Raw genomic sequence first — 22,596 nt, 5'->3', positions numbered from 1 at the left:
CGCCAGCTCCTACCAGCGGAGCGTAACTATACTGTGTGGGAGCGGGAACTACTGGCCATCAAGGTGGCCTTTGAGGTCTGGCGCCACCATCTTGAGGGGGCACGACATCCGGTGGAGGTGAGAACCGACCACCAGAACCTGGAGTACCTCCAGACCACCCGCAAGCTGAACCAAAGACAGATCCGGTGGGCGTTGTTCTTTTCCCGGATCCAGTTCCGGATCCGCTACATCCCTAGCTCTCAGAACCAGAAGGCGGATGCCCTGTCCCGGAAACCTGAAGACAACTCAGACACGGTACAGCAAGCAGAACCCACCACGATCCTACCTCCAGCTGCATTCCTGGCCACCCAGGAGGCGGAGCCACTGCAGGCTCGGGTGCGGAAACAGCAGCGGGTCGACGCTTGGGCCCAGGAACGACTCCAGGAGCTGGCTGAAGGGTCCAGCCCACAGTATCCGGGGCTGGTCCTGCACCAGGGCCTTCTGCTGCACCACGGTCGTCTGTACATCCCGCCAGGGCCACTGCGGCTGGAGGTTCTCCGGATGGCCCATGATGCCCCAGCAGCGGGGCACTTTGGACGGTATCGGACCACCCATCTGGTCAGTCGTGAGTTTTGGTGGCCCCGCCTGAAGGCTGACGTGGCTCGATACGTTGCTGGTTGTGATGTCTGCCGGCGCGCCAAGGGCCCTACCGGGCGACCCCCCGGCCTACTTCAGCCATTGCCAGTTCCACCGCGCCCTTGGCACACGGTTTCGTTGGACTTTGTAGTGGACTTACCCCCGTCTCGTGGTTGTACCTGCCTCCTAGTTTTCTCCGACCATTTCACCAAGATGGTGCACTGCGCCCCCTGCCCATCTGTACCCACAGCCAAGGAAACCGCTCAGCTGTACCTTCAGCATGTCTTCCGCCTGCATGGCCTACCTGAGCGCGTGGTGTCCGACCGGGGCGTTCAGTTCACATCCCGGTTCTGGCGAGCATTACACCAGACCCTCGGGACAGAGGTCTGCCTCTCGTCAGCCTACCACCCACAGACCGATGGCCAGACGGAACGGGCGAACGCGGTGCTGGAGCAGTACCTCCGGTGTTACTGCAGCTACCAGCAGGATGACTGGGTCGACCACCTGGCATTGGCGGAGTTCGCCTACAACAACGCGGTGAATGCGTCCACCCAGCAGACCCCGTTCCAGGCCAGTTACGGTTATCATCCACGGCTGTTTCCAGATGTGCTGCCGGCATCCGCGGTCCCGGCGGTGACGGAGTGGCTTCAAGAGCTCCAGTCCCAGCAACAGCTTTTGGTGGAGCAACTGCACCAGGCCAAGGAAGCGTACAAAGCCCAGGCCGACCGCCACCGCCAGGTGGGGCCGGAACTTCGCGTCGGTGACCTGGTTTGGCTCTCCACTCGCCACCTCCACCCTTCTTGACCTTCGTGGAAGTTGGACGCCCGATTCACCGGCCCGTTCCCTATCGTGGACCAAGTCTCTCCTGTGGCATTCCGTCTCCGGTTACCCGCAACCCTGAAGGTTCACCCGGTCTTCCACAGGTCCCTTCTGAGTCCAGTGGCCCCACCCGACGAGTTCCACCCGAACCGTCCCCGACCGCAGCCAGTGTTGGTTCAGAGAGAGCCTGAGTACGAGGTGGAACGCATCCTGGACTCCCGATACCGCAGGGGAAAGCTGCAGTATCTCATTGACTGGAAGGGGTACGGACCGGAGGACCGTTCCTGGGAACCAGCGGCCAACGTCCACGCACCTGCCTGCCTCCGAGAGTTCCATGCGACGTACCCCGGCAAGCCGGGTCCGGACCCTCGGTTGAGGGGGGGGGCCTGGGAGGGGGGATGGTGTGATGGCCTGGGATTCCGATTCAGAGGATGAACCAGAGGAATCCCAGCCTGCACAGGAGTCCCCGCCTCCAGGGCCGGCTGAACTGGGGCAAGGCCTAGATGCTGAAGAGCCTGCACCTGTGGCAGAGCACCAGGAGCTGGCCCCAGGTGAAACCCTTCAGGCCCCAGAGGGGCTTGAGGACTCAGTGGCTACAGGTGAGCCTCCTCCAGGGCCCAGTAACCCTTCGGCCTCTCCTGATCTGCAGAGGCTTAGGGCAGAGAGGCGAAGGGAACTGGTTGCTCCCAGGAGGAGTGCTCGCCTTAAGGCCAGAGGAGGCGGGGCTCCTGGGGGCCGGGACCGCCCCTGGCCTTAGAAGAGGATAAAAGCCCAGTCAGCCCGGTCCCAGGTTGCGGGAGCAACGTCGTTGTTGGCTTTGGACCTTCCTGTGTTCTTGATCCCTGCTTGGCCTCCTGTTCCTGACCATCCGGTGCTCCTGTTCCCTGCTCGGCCTCCTGTTCCTGACCATCCGGTGTTCCTGTACCCTGCTCGGCCTCCTGTTCCAGCGTTCCTGTTCCCCGCCCGGCTCTCCGCCTCGGACCTCGCCCCTCTTCGTGTGGACTCAGACTACGCTCAAGGTACCTTTCCCCTGGGTCCAGCACACAGATCCAATCCCTGCTGGGTCATTTGAATTTCGCTTGCAGGGTTGTTGCCCCAGGTCGGCCGTTTTGCCGCCGTCTGGCTAGATTGGCGGCAGGGCTCAAAGCTCCGCAACATAGGGTGCGCCTCTCAAAAGACGTAAAAGCGGACCTGAGGGTTTGGTTACAATTCCTAGAAAAATACAACGGAATCTCCTTATGGCAGGATACCCTGCAACTTAATGCCGATCTCCAAGTTCAATCAGATGCAGCTGGGTCTTTAGGTTTCGGTGTCTATTTCCGCGGCCAGTGGTGTGCCAAAAAGTGGCCCTTGGAGTGGCAAGGTCAGCCCATTACCCGAGACCTTACCTTCTTGGAGTTCTTCCCTATTGTCGTAGCTGTCCACTTGTGGGCGGATCAATTTCGCAATCACAGGGTTTGTTTCAACACCGACAACCAAGCAGTCGTTGCGGTCCTCACTAGACAGTCTGCACGGTCCAGCAGAGTGGGTAATCTATTGCGTGCTTTTGTCCTTCTGTGTTTAGAACAGAATATTTACTTTTCGGCCAAGTTCGTCCCTGGCATTAATAATGATATCGCGGACGCTCTATCTCGTTTTCAGATGGAGCGCTTCCGCTCGTTAGCGCCAGAGGCGGACCAATCATCGATGCCTTTCCCGGAACATCTCTGGAGGATTGGGAGCGAGATATAATGAAGGGAGTATTTGGTGCAGTGGCCCCGTCCACAATGAGATCGTACAAGAAGGCGTGGGCCAATTTTTTAAGATTTCGCGCACGCTTCCCTGGCTCGGGTTACCACACCATTCCCTCAACCAGAGAGGTCCTCCGTTATTTGGCACACATGAAGGAGTTAGGCAGGGCTCCTAAGACGCTCAATATCCACTCAGCAGGGATCTCGTACTTCTGTAAAACATTTTTCGAAAGGGACCCCTGCGCAGCCTTCATTGTGCGCAAAACTCTGCAGGGATGGCGCAGGCAGCACCCCCCTTGCGTTGACAGGAGACGGCCCGTAACATATGAAATTCTGTTCAGGATTCACAAAGCTCTGCGAAAGATTTGCTGGTCAAAGCACGAAGCGCGCTTATTTTCTGCCGCGTTCTCTATTGCCTTCTTTGGCGCCCTACGCGTAGGTGAGGTAGTATGCGAAGGGGATGCCACCCACTCTCAGAGGGGAATTTTGATGAGCGACCTGACCCTTTCTGAAAACGATCTCATAGTGCGGGTTCGGAACTCAAAGACAGATCAGCAAGGCAAGGGGGCCCTGCTCCAGCTGCCGGCTGCTCACGGGAAGGGCCCTTGTCCGGTCCGGGACACGAGGCGTTTTCTTTACCTTAGGCCTAGCGGCCCTGGTCCGCTTCTGATACACGCGGATGGATCCCGCCTCACTAGACACCAGTTCACGAGGGTTATGCGGTCAGCATTGTCGGCGTGCGGTTTCCCGGCATCTGAATTTGCTGCTCACTCATTCCGCATTGGCGCAGCTACTACTGCAGTACACATGGGGCTCCCCGCCGAGAGAATAAAGGAGTTGGGGAGGTGGAAATCGAACGCGTACAAAGCCTATGTGAGAAGCAATTTGTGACTGTGTGATATACCCCTGACCTGCGTCCACTTGTCTATTTGCTTTCCAGAATCCACGAGACTGCGCATTTGGTTGGTGGGCCACAGTATCATGCACTGGGCCAAGTGTCATGCCTTGAGAACCGGGCTGGGCGGCAACCTGAGTTTACATCCGAGGGTGGAATTGGTTTGGATAGCGCGAAGAGGGATGCGCTGGAGTGAATTCAAACCAGTGGTGATGGCAAGGGCTGCGGCTGAGGGTCCGCCTGATGCCCTAGTGATTCAATTGGGAGAAAATGATCTGGCATACCGCAAGGCGATCGATCTGAGGTGGCACATTTTCGACGATCTGACCGAGCTGATAATTGCATACCCACAAGTTACGATAATTTGGTCCTCGTTGCTTGAGAGGAGGACATGGAGAGATTGCGTGAGCCCAGTGGGAGTTAACAAGGCGAGAATGGTTTTAGAACGAGCGGTGGAGCGTAGAGTGGCAGCTCTGGGCGGGTTTGTCATCAGACACCCGGGCATCCAGTTCAGCAACGAGGCCCTCTACAGAAGGGATGGCGTGCATCTGTCCGATGCAGGGAACGACTTATGGTTGAGTGATATCATCGCAGGGATTAGGTCCTGGGTTCAGGGGTTTCCATAGTAGGAGCTAGGTGTTGGTTACAGGTTTGAAGGTATTGGCGGCGAGCTTTGCTCGAGTGGCGGTTAGGCAATGGCTGGGGTTCTATTGTTATGCAAATGGATGGGGGGGAAGGAATGCCATCACCTTCCCCCAGGAAATGGGGTAGTCCGGTAGAGGACTCCGAGGGGCGTTGTCTTGTCCGAAACCTAGCTTGGTAAGGGCCCCCGGCACGCCCCAAGCGGTGACACCCGTGGGATCCTAGTTGGTGTACTTCAACAGGCTCTCCCACGGTTCGTGTTAACCCTTCCCGGTCATCATCCCCGGTAGCTGATAGGAGCCAATGCCTAGGGCCAATACCTTCAATCCTCTAATCAATAAAGTTGTGGCCATTTCATGCCCATTAAAACTTAAACATCGTGTCCTGTGTCTTTCTTTCTGGTGGGAGGGGTTTTGACATGCAAAGCCATTTCCGACCCTGGGGAGGAGAGGGGGTTGCGGTCTAGCCCCTCCCCCCCAGGCGCGGGGGCTGTCCTTGGCCCCCCGCGAGAACTGGGGGAATCCCTGGGCGTGCCCGCGACCCTGGCCGCCTATCGGCAGGCCAGGGGGAGGCGTGGCTTTATGTATTTTAAGCCGGGCATGCCCAGGGTCCGCCCTCTTCACTCCCGACCAGCTGAGAGGTTTTTTGCCCATCCCACCCACCCTTAGATACTTAGGCAGCCGTAGGTCGTCATGACCTTGCTATGGACTTCGGTTGGTCGCCGCAAGGGGCCTGGTAGGAATTTTTCCAAGTTGGCAATCTTTCTGCCATTTGGTTTTTTCGCCTACCTCATAGCAAACGTCACAACTTTCCCCGTATTGGCGGTTAGGCATTGGCTGGGGTTCTATTGTTATGCAAATGGATGGGGGGGAAGGAACGCCATCACCTTCCCCCAGGAAATGGGGTAGTCCGGTAGAGGACTCCGAGGGGCGTTGTCTTGTCCGAAACCTAGCTTGGTAAGGGCCCCCGGCACGCCCCAAGCGGTGACACCCGTGGGATCCTAGTTGGCGTACTTCAACAGGCTCTCCCACGGTTCGTGTTAACCCTTCCCGGTCATCATCCCGGGTAGCTGATAGGAGCCAATGCCTAGGGCCAATACCTTCAATCCTCTAATCAATAAAGTTGTGGCCATTTCATGCCCATTAAAACTTAAACATCGTGTCCTGTGTCTTTCTTTCTGGTGGGAGGGGTTTTGACACGCAACAGAGTCACCTCTGGATTAGGGGAGATTTCGAATTGGGTGGGGTGTGAGAGATGGACAATGTCAAGGGAAATCGGCCTCCGGAGCTTCCTTAAAAAGAACGGGCTGGTGTGAGAAGGAAGCAAAAGAACACAAGGATTTGCTTCTTGAGAAGGGGGAGCCCCCCCCCAGCTCCCCTTTCAGAAATCCTAGTCTGACAGGCTGAGGTTGCTTTGGCACAAAGGAAAGAGCCCTGTTGGGTTTCCCATGTTGGGGGGTGCAGTTGGGGAGGGTTTGCTGTGCTGCTTTTGTGCCCCAAAATTGGAGGGAAGAGACACATTTTCCATTTCCTGAAGCATGAAAAAGCACCTTGTCGGTTTCCCTCCTGCTTGGCAAGGGAAATGGGCCCATGGATGGCAGGATTTGAAAGTGATCAAGGTCTCAGGAGCCCTTTAAATATGTTTATGGCAGTGACTGGAGGAATTAAATAAATGCCCCCTCCCCAGCTGGACTTGGGGGAAAGAGGAGGAGGGATGAGTTTTTGATGCTCTTTCTTTCCAAAAAGAGGCTTCTCCAGATATCCTCTTTGGACTTTGTCGGGAAGGAGGATCAAAGCTCCAAGGGGTGGGAGATCTGGCCTGTCTTGCAGGATTGCCCAGCGCAGAGGTGCTGAGGGACTTTCTCTGCTGGTTCTGCCAGCCTCGCTCCTGCCTGGCCTTGTCCCCATCCAGGCTGCCAGGAGGGCCTTTATAATACTGTAGGTGATCTAAAACCCACCAGCTGGGCAATGCTCACACAAGAACCCTGCAGGGCGGGCCAGGATGACAGCCAGTTTCGTATTTGGAACAGGGGTGGAGACCATTATCCAGCCTGAGGGCCATATTCGCTCCTGAACAGCCTTTCAGGGGCCACTTTCCTTTGATAGGCGGGCCAGAGGACAGAGTTGTTGGGGCTATGGGGCTGACTGAGCTTTGTCCAGGAGCTGCCTGCCTTCCACACACACACACACACACACACAGGTTCCTAAGAGGAAGGACTAGGGGGCCAGAAGCCACTGAACTTCTTATCTCTGTCCCATAAACCAAGAACTGACTTAGTTGGTCTTTAAGGTGCTACTGGAAGGAATTTGTTTTGTTTTGACTATGGCAGACCAACACGGCTACCTATCTGTAACTGGAACTATGGAAGGCACCACATTGAGCCGCATGAAATGGAAGTCCATCAGTGTATCTGAAGAAGTGTGCATGCACACGAAAGCTCATACCAAGAACTGACTAAGTTGGTCTTTAAGGTGCTACTGGAAGGAATTTGTTTTGTTTTGACCATAAACTGCAATCCATGTTAGCGCATAGAGTGCTCTAAATATTTCCCTCTACTCTTCCTGGGTGGCTGTTTGGGGGAAAGGAAAAGTGAGGTCTGCAGAGGTACTGGCCGTAATGCTTTCTGTGAAGCTTCATTAAGAGTTTGGGATTTGATCCTAGAACTTTCCAAACCAAAGCTGAATGTCCCCTAAATTCTGAGGCAGCTTATATTATTATAAAGTTCCTGTAGAAAGGATTACATCCTTCCAGTTCACTGCCTTTGTAATGAGTATTAGTTTTTGAGTATTGATATTTGTAATTTGTGACAGGTAAATGTAAATGTATCCCGCCCTAATTAAATCCATCTTTCTGTGAACCGTCCTGGGACCTCCGGGTATAGGGCAGTATATAAATTCAATTACTTCTTCATTGTTCTCCTAAAAGAGCTGCTCCCTGCATTGAAGTGCATCGTGGCAACCGGTGAGAGGGTCCCAGAAGTGGCCCAGTTTATGCCTCCTTTCCACTGGCAACGCAATGGCCTCCGAGACCCCCTCTGAACGGCCTCTTCTCAGAGGTGGAGTGGAAAGAGGAGCCAGGCAGCTTCCTCAGGTAGGGAAAGAGCAACGGGAGCAGGGAGGAGGGAAGAGGCACTGATGGGACCACCCAGCCTCCCTCTGTGTTGAGTGGGGATGATGGGGATCTAAGAGAAGCTCTGTTTTCTTCCTCTTCTTCTTCCAGGCCCTCTTGACCTTTGAGGAGGTGGCCGTGTTTTTCACGGAGGAGGAGTGGGCTCTGCTGGATCCCGGCCAAAGAGCTCTGCACAAGGAAGTCATGGAGGAGAATTATGAGATGGTGGCCTCTCTAGGTGAGGGCACATTTTTATTCCTCTTGGCTGTTAGACGTTGAAGGTGTGAATCTCTTGTTTGAGCCATTTATTCATGCTGTGTCTTCAAATTTGGCGACCCCTCGTAGCTGAGTAAGATTGTCTTCCATCAACACAGTCTTAACGGTGTGTCCATAAGTGACTGTGGAGTCCAATTCTGGATCCACACATCATTCCACAGTGGGGACATAGGTTTCCGAGAGATGTTAATCACAGTGAGGGTATGCCAAACGTACTTTCCTCTTAGCTTGTTTCTCCCTTTCATCCAGTGTGGTGTAGTGGTTAAGAGTGGTGGACTCGTAATCTGGTGAACCAGGTTCGTTTCCCCGCTCCGCCACATGCAGCTGCTGGGTGACCTCAGGCTAGTCACACTTCTCTGAAGTCTCTCAGCCTCACTCACCTCACAGAGTGTTTGTTGTGGGGGAGGAAGGGAAAGGAGAATGTTAGCCGCTTTGAGACTCCTTAGGGTAGTGATAAAGCGGGATATCAAATCCAAACTCTTCTTCTTCCTGAGTTTGTAATTCTCCAAAGTCTATGACGCCTTGGTAAAGGCTGTTCTGCAATTGGCTGCTGCTGCTGCTGCTGCTGCTGCTGCTGCTGCTGCTGCTGCTGCTAAGAAGAAGAAGAAGAAGAAGAAGAAGAAGAAGAAGAAGAAGAAGAAGAAGAAGTTATTTTCTGCTCATTTGCCTGGGTTCCCCCAGCCACTCTGGGCAGCTCCCAACAAAATATTAAAAATAGAATCAAACATTAAAAACTTTCCTAAACAGGGCTGCCTTCAGATGTCAAAAGTACAGTGTTGCTATAAAGTACAATCTTCAACATCAACTTCGTTGGACTGCTCATGTTGTTCAGATGCCTGATTCCCAATTTAAGAATGGAAATTGATATACCGGTGGACAACAAAAGAGGTTTAAAGACGCCCTCAAGGCAAATCTTAAAAATGCAGTATAAGCACAGAAAATTGGGAAACACTGGCCTGCGAGTGCTCAATCACTGCAAAATGTGAGGTTACAGGGAACCAGGCAGAGGGCCTTCTCAGTAGTGGCGCCCGACCGGTTGATCACCCTCCCATCGGATGTCAAGGAAATAAACAACTATCTGACTTTTAGAAGTAATCTGAAGGCAGCCCTGTTTCGGGAAGTTTTTAATGTTTAATGCTATGTTTTTTATGTGGTTGGAAGCCACCCAGAGTGGCTGGGGAAACCCAGCCAGATGGGTGGAGTATAAATAATTATTATTATTATTATTATTATTATTATTATTATTATTATACACATCAAGGGAGGAAGGAGAAAGCTGAATACAGAGGAGTAGCATTTTCACAGGAAGGGGAAGATGGAGAAAGGGTGTCCCTACAGATGTTTGCTACACTACAACTCCCATCATCCCTGGTCATTGGCCATCTTTGCTTGGGTTGATGGTACTTAGAGTCCAACCACGTCTGGATGGCCATAGATGCCTCACGTCAGCAGAGAAGGTTTCTCTTGGTGCTCAGTGTTACATGGGGGAGTTGAAGGTAGAACTAGATACCAAGGGTTCTTGAGATTATTTCCTTTCCTTTCTTTTTAAAGTTCTCTTGTTCTCTTCTTGAATACCTAACAATATTTTATTATCCCCCACTTTAAACCAGGTGACGGAGAAGGCAATCAGAATACTGTAAAGTACTTCAGTGTGAGTGAACACATTAGCACACATCTACAAACTAACATAGGGGAGAAATCCTCTAGATGCATGGAGTGCGGAAAGAGCTTCAGTCAGTGTTCACGCCTTACTATACATCAATGTATTCACACAGGGGGGAAACCATATAAATGTATAGAGTGCGGAAGAAGCTTTAGTGAAAATGGAAGTCTTACTGTACATCAACGAACTCACACGGGTGAGAAACCATTTAAATGTTTGGAGTGTGGAAAGGGTTTCATTTTAAGTGGAGCTCTTACAAAACATCAACAAATTCACACAGGGAAGAAACCATTTAAATGTATGGAATGTGGGAAAGGTTTCATTGAGAGTGGAGTTCTAAAAAAACATCAACGAATTCACACAGGGGAGAAACCATTTAAATGTATGGAATGTGGGAAGGGTTTCATTGAGAGTGGAGCTCTAACAAAACATCAACGAAGTCACACAGGGGAGAAACCATTTAAATGCATGGAGTGCGGAAGGAGCTTCAGTGAAAATGGAACTCTAACAAAACATCAACGAATTCACACAGGGGAGAAACCATTTGGATGTATGGATTGTGGAAAGAGGTTCAGGGATAGGGGAAATCTTACTGTACATCAACGAATTCACACCGGGGAGAAACCATTTAGATGTATGGAGTGTGGGAAGAGCTTCAGTGAAAATGGAAGTCTTACATCAACGAATTCACACGGGTGAGAAACCATTTAAATGTATGGAGTGTGGGAAGTGCTTCAGACAGTGTTCATACCTTACGATACATCGAAGAACTCACACAGGGGAGAAACCATATAAATGTTTAGAGTGTGGAAAGAGCTTCAGTGAAAATGGAAGTCTTACCTTACATCAACGAACTCACACGGGTGAGAAACCATTTAAATGTATTGAGTGTGGGAAGTGTTTCAGGCAGTGTTCATACCTTACTATACATCGAAGAACTCACACAGGGGAGAAACCATATAAATGTTTAGAGTGTGGAAAGAGCTTCATGCGTAGTTGTCAACTCATTGTGCACAATCAAAGTCACACTGGGGAGAAACCATTTAACTGTAAGGATTGTGGGAAGGGTTTTAGTGAAGGTAGAAAACTTACAATACATCAACGAACTCACACAGGGGAGAAACCATATAAATGTTTGGAGTGTGGAAAGAGCTTCATTTGTAGTGAGGAACTCACTCTACACCAACGAAGTCACACAGGGGAGAAACCATTTAAATGTATTTGTGGGAAAGGTTTCATTAAGAGTGGAGCTCTTAGAAGACATCAACGAACTCACACAGGAGAGAAACCATTTAAATGTCTGGAGTGTGGAAAGAGCTTCAGTGAAGCTTCAAAACTGACCATACATCTACGAGGTCACACAGGGGAGAAACCCTTTAAATGTATAGAGTGTGGACAGAGTTTCAGTCACAGTGGAACACTTACTAGACATCAAAGAACTCACACAGGTGAGAAACCATATAAGTGTATGTTTTGTGGAAAGTGCTTCAGACAGTGTTCAGACCTTACTCTACATCAACGAACTCATACAGGGGAGAAACCCTTTAAATGTAAGGATTGTGGGAAGGGTTTCAGTGAAGGTAGAAACCTTACAATACATAAACGAACTCACACAGGGGAGAAACCATTTAGATGTTTGGAGTGTGGAAAGAGCTTCAGTCAGAGTGCAAGCCTTACTAGACATCAACGAACTCACACAGGAGAAACCATATAAATGTATGGAGTGTGGGAAGAGCTTCAGTGAAGTTGGAAAACTTACAAGACATCAAAAATCTCAGAGAAGCGATTGCTTAAATGGAAGAAGTGTGGAAAGTGTTTCAATTATAACAGTTCTCAATTAACACCTATACACTGTCACAGGGGGAACCAATTTAGTTTTATGGAATGTGCCACTGTTCATGTATGGGACAATGGCAGTCAGAATATTAGTGGCAAGGAATTGAAAAAATGAAACAGCACCCACTAAAAGAGAATGGCCTCCAGTTGGCTAAGATGACGGGGAGAGTAAGAGGGCTTTCAAATCAGAAAGTATATAAAGAATGAAGTATATTCAAACATTATATAAAAACTTATTGTTCAAATAAAAATCTAGCAGAACTAAATTGATTCTTGTGCAATGCGTAAATGTTTACCTACTGTAGTGTATGAAGACAAATCAAGATAATAGACGATGGTGCATTAAAGTGTAAATAACAACATTAATACAAGGAGAAGAATTGGAAGTCTTTTTATTCAAAATTAATATCTGGTTGTATAACAATGTAAACTTTCTTTTCTTTTCCTTTGTTCGCCCTCACCCTTTTTCTTACTTCTATGTATGTATATATATATTTGTATTTTAATTCAATAAAGCTAGATAGTTGTGCTTAAAAAAAAGAAAAGAACCAAAGTACTAAGCGGCAACAGCTGTGCAACAACTGAGAAAGACCTGAAGTGAAATAACTGGAAATAAGCTGAGCATTTACCATTCAGTCTAAAAACCTGTGATATCTACCTGAAGTGAAGTAACCGAACATAAGCAACTGAAGTTTATAAGAAGCTGTGCTTGATTAGAAGTCCATAACATCAGTTAGATTTAGTATAAATATTATTAGGTGAATGGTTACCTGAAATAACATCATAACCTGAAGTAACCTGTTTTACCCACTTTGTGTCATAAACTTCCTTTGTTGTTTGTTTGAGCAAATGCTAACTGAGACTCCAAATCATTAAGTTTTCCCTCACACAAGTCCCCCACTAGATAATCTGGGGTAATTTGTAGAAATTTGTGTAACTGGTATACTATGAGGTGGTCGCACTCTATTTAAGTGAGGGCCGGCCCCACAACGCCAGGGTGAAAAGTGCCGTTGCGGCGTCGCATGGAGCACAACACTGGTGTTTAGGAAGCAGGATTGGCTCTGGAATCCTAGAAAAGTGGAGTTGAAAGGGACTCCAAGGGTCATCTAGTCCAGTGTTCCCCAACCTTGGGCCTCCAGCTGTTTTTGGACTACAATTCCCATCATCTTTGACCACTGGTTTTGCTAGTGAGGGATGATGGGAGTTGTAGTCCAAAAACAGCTGGAGGCCCAAGGTTGGGAAACACTGATCTAGTCCATCTCCCTATTATAAATTCATTGTTTTACCTTTCCTTCTCATTCAGGCTACATTAACAGCAAAGTGGATCAAATCCCTGGTGGCAGCTGGAATAAAGGAGGTGCCGTGGGGAACAACCAACATGGGGAGGGAAGGTGACACAGGGAAATGTGGGCATTGCCAGTGGTTTCAGGAGAGTCATTTCCCTGTGAAGAGAGGGATCTCTGTGCCCAAGTAATTGGCCCATCTTTCAGAAATCTGTAGAAAGAGCTGGCAGTATAGGAGGCCGAAAGCAGAGTTTATATGGAGCTGCTACTCCCTCTGCTGGCATTGAGCATTTGCCCATGACATGATGAAGCGACAGCAGGTGCTGAACTTCACCCCCAAAGGCCCAGCTCCTGCCAACCTAGCAGTTCTAAAGCACACCAGTGCAGGTAGATAAACAGGTAGTGCTGTGGCGAGAAGGTACACGGCGTTTCCTTGCGCTCTGGCTTCTGCCACATGACCCAGATAGCTGTCTGTGGACAAACGCCGACTCCCTTGGCCTGAAAGCAACCCCATAGTCGCCTTTGTCTGGACTTAACTGTCCAGGGGTCAGTGTGGTGTAGTGGTTAAGAGCGGTAGACTCGTAATCTGCTGAACCGGGTTCGCTTCCCCGCTCCTCCACCTGCAGCTGCTGGGTGACCTTGGGCCAGTCACACTTCTCTGAAGTCTCTCAGCCCCACTCACCTCACAGAGTGTTTGTTGTGGGGGAGGAAGGGAAAGGAGAATGTTAGCCGCTTTGAGACTCCTTAGGGTAGTGATAAAGCGGGATATCAAATCCAAACTCTTCTTTATCTTTTACATATGCAAATGTTTCAATGGATTTTACACATGCAACTCTCCCAGGCAAATTTTGTTGCATTGTGAGTCGCTTTGGAATGCCTGACGATAAATGAATTGGAAAAGAATTCATAATTCAGCCCCCTACCCCTGCAACCATCTGCACCATTAATTAGATGCGGTCATTAATTAGCCCATCCCCTGCCCCACTGTACCTGGAAGCCCACTTCCGCTTCCTGTGTCTGCATGCAGTCAGAGGCCCAAGATGGGATGAGGAGCGATTTTTGAGAAAGATTTGGCTGCAGAAGCAGACTGCATCACATGGTTTAATTCAGCATTATTGCACAAAACTGACAACGCAGAGAGGTGCCATTTTGTTTTTTTGTTTTAGCTAAAAAGAAATGCTCTTGATACAGACTTTAAAGCCAGGCACTGTATATAGTATCGCGTCCTAATATGGACCCCCCGCTGTCCTGCAAAACCCACCTTCACCAGGCATCGACACCTCTCCTAGGTGTAGCAGCATTCGAACTCACTGGAAGTCTATTCATTATGGGCGACCTGTTATTATTATTATTATTATTATTATTATTATTATTATTATTATTATTATTGAGGTGGTGGACTCTCCTTCGCTGGAGGTTTCTGAACATAGGTTGGAAGGCCCACCTGTCACAGGTTCTTTACTCGAAATTCCTGCATTGCAGGGGGTGGACTAGATGGCCCTGGGTGTCCCTTCCAGCTCTATGATTCTATGGTCCTTTTATTAAATCCAAGATACCAGCTCCGATAGAAATTTGTTGCCCACGCTCAGCTCCATCATGGGACACACACGTTCTGAGCATCACCGCAGTTGGTCCTTTCATGGAAACTCTGGTATTTATTCCTTTAATTCAGCAATTTAGTTAATGTGGGAACAGCTGCAGTTTCTAAGAAGTGTTGTCTAGGGTTGGTCAAAGAAGCTGTTTGGACACTGGAACGGACCCCCTCGGAAGGTGGTGGACTCTCCTCTCTTGGACAATAGCTCGGTGACCGTCTGTAGCAAATTCCTTACAAGGGGTTGGACAGGACCGCCTCTCCTGGTATGCCCCGCGGAGGACCTTAAGGTCCACAAATGACAGCATTTTGGAGGTCCCAGGTCGCAAGGTGGTTAGATTGGTCTCAACTAGGGCCAGGGCCTTTTCAGTACTGGCCCCAACGTGATGGAACGCTCTGTCACAAGAGACTAGGGCCCTGCTAGACTTGAAATCTTTCCGCAGGGCCTGCAAGACTGTTCCGCTTGGCCTTTGGTTTGGACTCAGTTTGACCCTTATGTTTCCCTCCCCTTATGGTCTTGATCTATCGGCTACTTTTAAAATGAGGCTGCATTTTAAATTGTATTTTAACCTGTATTTTAAATTTGTTTTTTTTTCTTTCCTTCCCCAATTATGTTTTTACTGTGATTTTATTCGTGTTAGCCACAATGAGCCCAGCTCTGGAAGGGGAGGGCAGGGTATAAATAAAAAAAAATATTTATTTATTTATTTATTTTGATTTCTGGGTTCCCTTCCAACTCTAAACTTCTGTTTATTTAATTAGTTCATCTGTAGTTCTCTGGCAGGTTCAACAACATCAATTATAGGGAGCCATGTGCTTTTCTCCCAAAACGAAGCAAGGGGTTGGGCTCAGGACTCACAGGATCCTACCCCGTGTTGATGATCTGGTGCCGTTTAAGCTGGATGCTCTGATAGACAGGATCCTGACCCGTGTGGACGATCTGGTGCCTCTTCAGCTGGATGCTCTGATTGAAGCACACCCCGCACTGGGAGCACTTGTAGGGCTTCTCTCCCGTGTGGATTCTCTGATGTTTGATAAGGTTGGAGCACTGGCTGAAGCTCCTCCCGCACTCGGAGCAGCCAAAGGGCTTCTCCCCAGTGTGGATCCTCAGGTGCACTTTGAGGCTCCTGCTGTGGCTGAAGCTCTTGGGGCACACCGAGCACTTGTAGGGCTTCTGGCCCGTGTGGATTATCTGATGTGAGTTGAGGCTCCTGCCGTGGCTGAAGGTTTTCCCACACTGCAGGCACTTGTAGGGTTTCTCCCCCATGTGGATCTTCTGGTGGGAGCTGAGGTAGGAGCTGTGGCTGAACTGCTTCCCGCACTCGGCACACCGGTAGGTTTCCTCCACCATGTGGGTCCTCTGGTGTTTGAGGAGGTGGACCTGGTGGTTGAAGCTCTTCCCGCACTCAGAGCATTTCACGGGCTTCTCTCTGCCGTGGACGTACCGGCGCTTCGCTGCAGGACGTTCCTCCACGATCGGAATCTCATCCGCCTCGCCCCCTTCGAACACAAAGGCTTTGGCCCCCCACTTCTGCGTCTCCTCAGCTGTCCTTCTCTGCCCTTTGCCCTCTTGGCGACCCTCTTGCCCGTTACCTGAGGGAACCAAAACCAGAAATTCAATCAGGGAAGAGAGCTGATGCTCAACACTGTTTAGATCAACAGAGCAGAAAATATTTAATGGGGAGGCAAACCCTTCCAAATAAAGGGAGAAGGTCATAGAATTGTGGAGTTCTACGAGCAAGACGGTTTGAGCATATTACACCGATCCTGGTCTGACAGTACTGGCTACCGATTAGTTTCCTGGCCCAATTCAGAGTGCTGGTTTTGACCTATAAATCCTTAAAACGGCTCAAGATCGCAATACCTCAAGGACCGCCTCTTCCCATATGAACGTACCCGGACCGTGAGATCATCTTCTGAGGCCCTTCTTCATGTGCCTCCTCCTCAAGAGGTCTGGAGGGTCGCAACATGAGAACGGGGCCTTCTCTGCAGTGGCTCCCTGTCTGTGGACTGCTCTCAGGAAAGTTCACCTGGCACCTTAATTACACACCTTTAGGCACCAGGCAAAAACGTTCCTTTGTAACCAGGCCTTTGGTTGATCTGTTTCACATCCAACACCCTTTTAGAATGTGGCTTGGGGGCAGGGCGGGTTATTGGGTTATTGTTTTCAGTTTGTTTTTATATGTTGTGGTCTTGTTTGTGAACTGCCCTGAGGCCAGTTGTCAGCAAAGCTCAGGTGCTGACAGGAGGAGAAGAAGCAGGCATAGAGAGAGAACAGTGAACAACGGAAGGCCGAGAGCTGCTGTAATCTGGGCTCTGAACAAAGGGGAGACAAAAGACAGGGCCAGAGTGACAGGCGGCTGTGTGAGAGCTCCAACAGTGAGTCAGATGTTGGAATGCAGGAATAACAGCGGTGTATAAACTGAATTAATAACAGAAGAAGAAGAAACAAGCTTTCTCCATCTTCCGTGTGAGAGGCCTTGAAGATACTTGAATCATACAGTTTCAAATCATGCATACTGAATCATACAGGTAGCTCAACTGGTAGAGCACGAAACCCCTCAATCTCTGTTTGAGTCCCACGCTGGGTGAACGAGTCCTGCCTTGCAGGGGGTTGGACTAGATGACCCTTGCGGCCACCTCCAACTCTACAATTCTGCTATGGTCTCCTCTTTTCCAGGCTCATAGCTCAGTGATCAGGGCACCTGCTTGGCATGCAGCAGGTCCCAGGATCAATCCCGAAGGACATATCCATGGAAGGGCAGGGAGACACTCCCAACCTGAAATCCTGTTTGAGGGTTTCCCAGAGCCACCTGGTTAGTCACTGTGAGAACACGATGTTGGACTACATGGGCCACTGGCCTGATCCGATTTCAGGTCTCTTCTTATGTTCCTATGCATTTGTCATTCATGGGAGTCGAAGACATTATTGAAGCAGGGCTTCCTTTTGCAGAAGCCGTGCTGATTCATCTGCAAGACTTGTCCTTCGATGTGCCCGACAGAAATTATTTTTCCTCCATTCCTCAAAGTCCATTCCTAAGACTGAAAACAGCAGGGACCATCTCACAAAATGCTGGAGCCGGAGTGAGATTTTGAGGATCTGGGGAAAATAGTGTTATATTGTACTTGCAGAAGGACCAGTCTTGCTGATCAATCAATGCGGCTTCTGCAGCAGTAACTCCCGCCCCGCTAGCGACATCTACGAACAGCAAACATATCGGAACATAAATGGGGGCTTGAAAGTTGGTCAGTGATTGAACTGGATCAGTGAACAAGGCAAAAAAGGAGCCTCACCCAGAAAGACCAGATCCCCAGTGTTCTCCTCCGCAGATCCCCTGTGCAGAGACGCCTGGCCTGGTTCTGGAAGACTCCTCTTCTCCTCCATGAAATGAACAGACATCTTCTCAAGGGGTGCCGGACCCTGATTTAAAAAGAGAGAAAGGAAGAAATTCAGAAGAAAATGCAATTGCCTACAAACAGATAGCAAAGGTGGAGAGCGGCTGAATTTTCTCCTGCAGGATCTGTGCTTTCAAAGAAAGACAGTGCCATTTCCTCCAGGCGCAGAGGGGTGTGAGGAGACTAGGGTGAGAGGCTGTCCTCGCCCCCCTCCCCCCCAAAAAATCCCGCCCCATACCTACCTGTCCTGGTAACACAGGAGCCACTCCCAGCTGGCTGCAAAGAGAAGGCGTCAGAGGAGGAACCCCCAGCGCCGTCTCCCCATCTCTGAGGACGGTTGCACTTTCTACGAGGAAGACGTTACAACGTTAGAGCCTAAGGAGGGCGTCCTGTTCTCACAGCAAGCGCCCCTGCCTGGAACCTGGGAGAGAGGCTGCCAGACCGTGCAGACACTACTGAACTAGATGGACCAAGTGGGGATAAGACAGCTTCCGTTTTTTTCTATTTGGGAAGGCTCAGTGGGAGAGCATCTGTTTGCATGTGGGAGGCCCAAGGTCTGATCCCTGGCTGCGGCAAAGTTCCCTAAAAGCACCAAGAGCTGCTGGCAGTCAGAGTAGACAGTTCTGACCAGGGAGAACTCGGTAGGAGGCAGCTTTGAATGTTCAACAGAACCGTCTCACTCCTACGAAAATCAAGGGGAGCATTCGTACCAGTTCATGTGAGTCAGGAACAACCGAGGGGGGGGGTCCTCCATGGGGGTCCTTACCCAGGGAGGGGCGCCCTCCATCCCCCTCCTGCTTGATCCACTTGAACAGCAGCCTCTGCGCAGCCTCCGGCGGATGCTCCTTGGCCCCTGGGAAATCTGTGGCCCCTTTGGCTAGCAAGCCCTGCAGCTGAAAAGGGCAATGAAAAATTGTGAAAAAGATGTATCCGTTGCCACTGTTGATCAGAGCGGGTTACAAGAATTCCACGTCAAACCGTAACAAAAATGCTGAAATCAGCTAACTAGCATAGAAGTCCATATTCTTAGCTTGCCTTCCTAGGCCGGTCGGAATAGAGGATTTCCAGGCAAACGTTTTAAGAGTTGAAGTGGGAAGCAGCCTGCTGAATCTCCAGTGGCGGAGAGTTCCACAGGCACTCATCCGGCGACACTAAAGGCTCGTGTTTTTGTTGTTTTCAAATGAGCCTCGCCAACTGGAGGGACACGACCTGCGATGCTGCTGCAGATGTCAGTGATGCAGCTGAGATATAAGGGTTCAGAAGGCGATCTCTGAGGTTCCCTCGGACCTAAGTTTGGGCTTTGTAAATTAACACAGGAACTTGAACCTGCCTTGGTAGTAGATGGGCAGCCAGTACTCACAGAATGGTGGCGTTGGAAGGGACCTCAAGGGCCATGTAGTCTCCCCTGCAATGCAGGAATCTCAACAAATGGTTCCCCATCCAATTTGAAACCATGCCGGACCCTGCTTAGCTTTGCAAATGTGCTAGCAGATTTCTTGCGGCGCCACTGTGGATTTTATTATTATTAAAAGGAATGACATCCTGTCTTTCAAATATGAAGACAGTTAAGTATGACATTCAGGCAGGGTGAGAAGAAAATACTTGTTCTTTATTATCAATTGCAATTCATATTTATTATTATTACAGTGGTACCTCGGGTTAAGTACTTAATTCATTCCGCAGGTCCGTTCTTAACCTGAGACTATTCTTAACCTGAAGCACCACTTTAGCTAATGGGACCTCCTGCTGCGCGATTTCTGTTCTCATCCTGAAGCAAAGTTCTTAACCCGAGGTACTATTTCTGGGTTAGCGGAGTCTGTAACCTGAAGCGTATGTAACCTGAAGCATATGTAACCCGAGGTACCACTGTATATGAAAACCACCCTGAGATCTTTTGATGAAGGGTAGTATAAATAATATTTTTTTTTAATATACTTTTCAAATTTATACATTTCATTAGTTTTACAATCCATTTAACTTTTCAAAAATTGACTTCCTTCCCCCTTTCCATGGTTCCTTAAATTTATTTTTTAATATCATCTGCATATCCAAATTCATTTAACTTGTTCATTTAATTATCTACTGTAAACATATACCCTTAAATAACTGCAGGTTATTGCAATTATCCTGCTAATGTTTTTATCTGTTTACAATAATGTTTTTATCTGTAAATAATAAACCATTAAAAAGTTTGTCATCTTGCTTTCTGATTCTTCTGGCAAAGTTTAGCCATTTCTGTTATTCCCATAAGTTTCTGTATCCATTCTTCCTTTACTGGGACTTCTGCTTCTTTCCATTTTGGGGCAAGTAACATTCTTGCTGCTGTAGTTGCATGCATAAATAAATTTCTGTACAATTTCTGTAGTTCTGTACCTATAATTATCAAAAGAAAAACTTCCTGTTTTTTAAAGAAAAGTTATTTTGAACATCCTTTTCAATTCATTATATATCATTTCCCCTTCCAGCTACAAGCCTCACCTTTGTGTCTTCCTGCTTTCTGTCCTCTGCCTGGCTCAGGAGGAAGCCTTCTGCCAGGGCCACCGCCTGGGAACTGGTCTCCGCTCCACACTCCCTGACCCAGCTCTCCATCTCCGGGGGGAGGACAGCCAGGAACTGCTCCAGGACCACTAGGTCCAGCATTTGGGCTTTTGTGTTCCTTTCCGGTTTCAGCCACTGATAGCACAGTGAGCGGAGCTGGCTGCAGATCTCTCTTGGACCCTCAGCTTCCTGGTAGCACAACTCCCGGAAGCACTTCTGTGGCAAGTCCCCCCAAATGGCCCCACTGCTCCCAATCTGGATGATGTGGGGACCTTCTCCCTCCTCGGTCACAGATGAGTCTTGTTCCTCCATCCTTGAGCTTGGCCTCCAGCACAGAACCTCCACCACCGCCTTCTTTCTGGAGGGTAGGAGCGTGTGACTTTGGGGCAGGGTGAAGAGATTAGGGTTTTGCAAATGTCCCCCCTCTGGGCAATTAGCATACGCCCCCCCCCAAACTGGAAGATGCCTTGAAAGAAGCAGAGGAGGAAACTGGGTAAACGCCCCCGGGGTCTGCAGTCTGCAAGGAAAAGCAGGTGAGATTTAGGGAACAGGACACCAGGGGGTAGCTGAGAAGTAGGGACTTCCTTCTCCTAGGAGGCAGAGACCCATATCTGGACCAAGAGAAGGAGATGGAGGATCTCTAGCTAGGGATCAACCCAAGCTCCTTCTGCCCGCTGACCAGAAAAGTCATGTCTGTTCCGCCCTCCCCCACACAAAAAAAGCCCACTCTGAGATTCCTTTTCCTCTCGCTCTCCAATCTTGCAAGGGCAAACTCCTATTACGCAAAGGTGGGCTGCAGAACTTCTACCAAAATTTTGCTTTAGAAAAGAAAGGGAGCTGGGCATGTTTAGCCTGGAGAAGAGGAGGTTAAGGGGTGATATGATAGCCATGTTCAAATATATCAAAGGATGTCACATAGAGGGGGGAGAAAGGTAGTTTTCTGCTGCTCCAGAGAAGCGGACACGGAGCAATGGATCCAAACTACAAGAAAGAAGATTTCACCTAAACATTAGGAAGAACTTCCTGACAGTGAGAGCTGTTCGACAGTGGAATTTGCTGCCAAGGAGTGTGGTGGGATCTCCTTCTTTGGAGGTCTTTAAGCAGAGGCTTGACAACCATATGTCAGGAGTGCTCTGGTGGTGTTTCCTGCTTGTCAGGGGGTTGGACTCGATGGCCCTTGTGGTCTCTTCCAACTCTATGATTCTGTGATTCTATGAAATAATTGTGATGGTTGCCTCATAAGTGAGGTTCATGGACCATAGAATCACAAAGTTGGAAGGGACTAAGTCCAACTCTCTGGAATGCAGGAATATTTTTGACAAGGTGGGGCTGGAACCCACAACCCTGAGAGCCTCGTGCTCTACCAACTGAGCTATCCCAGGACTCAGATAAAATTCAGCCGGTAGGATTGCACACAGTGAGTCGTAGGGACGCAGGTGGTGCTGTGGTCTAAAGCAACCAGAAGGTCGGCGGCCCCAGCTCCTGCCAACCTAGCAGTTCGAAAGCACGTCAGTGCAAGTACCTTTTTACATGGTGAATCAGGAGCGAATGTTTTGTTTGAATATATTACCTCAAGTTATTTGGATGCTTCCAAATGCACTGAACAAGTGGTATTATTATTATTATTATTATTATTATTATTATTATTATTATTATTCCCCAGCCACTCCAGGTGGCTTCCAGCAAAATATAAAAACATGATATCAAACATTAAAAACTTCCTGATCCTGGTTCTTTGAGAGAAGCTGAAAATTTAGGATATCAACTTATTATTCTATATGAACTCAACTTATTCTGTATCAACTCAAGGACGGGGAACCAGACAGAGGGCCCGCCCTGTAGAATACCCTCCCGTCAGATGTCAAGGAAATAAAAATCTTGACTTTTAGAAGCCATATTCTGTTGGGAGCCACCCAGAGTGGCTGGAGCAACCCAGTCTGATGGGCAGCATATAAATGATATAAACATCATCATTATTAGATTATTATGGAAGCTGCTGAAGCACGTGAACGTAAGCAGGTACTCGCTTGGTGTTAAATAAGGATCAGGCAGACTCAGCAATGGAGAATAAGAAGGTGAAGTTTATTGCCAGGCAATAAGGACCCAGTTTGGAATCTCTTCCAAAAGGAACTGGGACCCCGATTGACAGAAATCCATACCTGAGCAGATCACAGCAAATCATAAATCATGAGACATCCATGAGG

At 49.1% G+C, this 22,596-nt stretch overlaps 2 protein-coding genes across 5 annotated transcripts in view; one reads left to right on the top strand and one right to left on the bottom strand.

The window, feature by feature from the left end:
- Nucleotides 1-22,596, top strand: part of LOC309337113 (zinc finger protein 621-like) — a 158,166-nt gene that overhangs the window by 29,598 nt on the left and 105,972 nt on the right. For 2 of the 3 annotated variants that reach the window (XM_081853800.1, XM_081853799.1), the window contains exons 2-3: nucleotides 7,627-7,791; nucleotides 7,921-8,047. In XM_081853800.1, the coding sequence (XP_081709926.1) occupies nucleotides 7,717-7,791; nucleotides 7,921-8,047 (202 nt within the window). In that variant the 5' untranslated portion in view covers nucleotides 7,627-7,716. The remainder of the gene's footprint in view (nucleotides 1-7,626; nucleotides 7,792-7,920; nucleotides 8,048-22,596) is intronic. The other variant, XM_081853801.1, reaches the window with a different exon arrangement.
- On the bottom strand, nucleotides 11,960-20,888 carry LOC309336926 (zinc finger protein 213-like). 2 transcript variants are annotated; one of them, XM_081853444.1, is made up of 6 exons: nucleotides 20,333-20,888; nucleotides 18,621-18,747; nucleotides 18,097-18,200; nucleotides 17,753-17,879; nucleotides 12,829-16,051; nucleotides 11,960-12,690 (listed from the first exon to the last, which is right to left on the bottom strand). In XM_081853444.1, exons 1-5 carry the CDS (start codon nucleotides 20,702-20,704, stop codon nucleotides 15,324-15,326), a joined length of 1,458 nt encoding a protein of 485 aa, XP_081709570.1. In that variant the 5' UTR covers nucleotides 20,705-20,888; the 3' UTR covers nucleotides 11,960-12,690; nucleotides 12,829-15,323. The 2 variants fall into 2 exon arrangements, with proteins under 2 accessions (XP_081709570.1, XP_081709571.1); XM_081853445.1 differs by having other exon boundaries at nucleotides 12,829-16,039.

This window comes from Podarcis erhardii (genome assembly GCF_964252035.2).
Source record: "Podarcis erhardii genome assembly, chromosome: 2".
In the NCBI taxonomy this organism is placed as follows: Eukaryota; Metazoa; Chordata; class Lepidosauria; order Squamata; family Lacertidae; genus Podarcis; species Podarcis erhardii.
This window is presented reverse-complemented; position numbering and strand designations above follow the sequence as displayed.

Excerpts from the sequence above, each read along its gene's own strand:
- LOC309336926 (XM_081853444.1), bottom strand. The coding sequence starts at position 20,704 with ATGGAGGAACAAGACTCATCTGTGACCGAGGAGGGAGAAGGTCCCCAC. Across the intron at positions 17,880-18,096 it reads CTCCTGTGTTACCAGGACAG|GGTCCGGCACCCCTTGAGAA; the intron begins GTAGGTATGGGG and ends TTTTTAAATCAG. Across the intron at positions 16,052-17,752 it reads TGGGGATCTGGTCTTTCTGG|GTAACGGGCAAGAGGGTCGC; the intron begins GTGAGGCTCCTT and ends TGGTTCCCTCAG.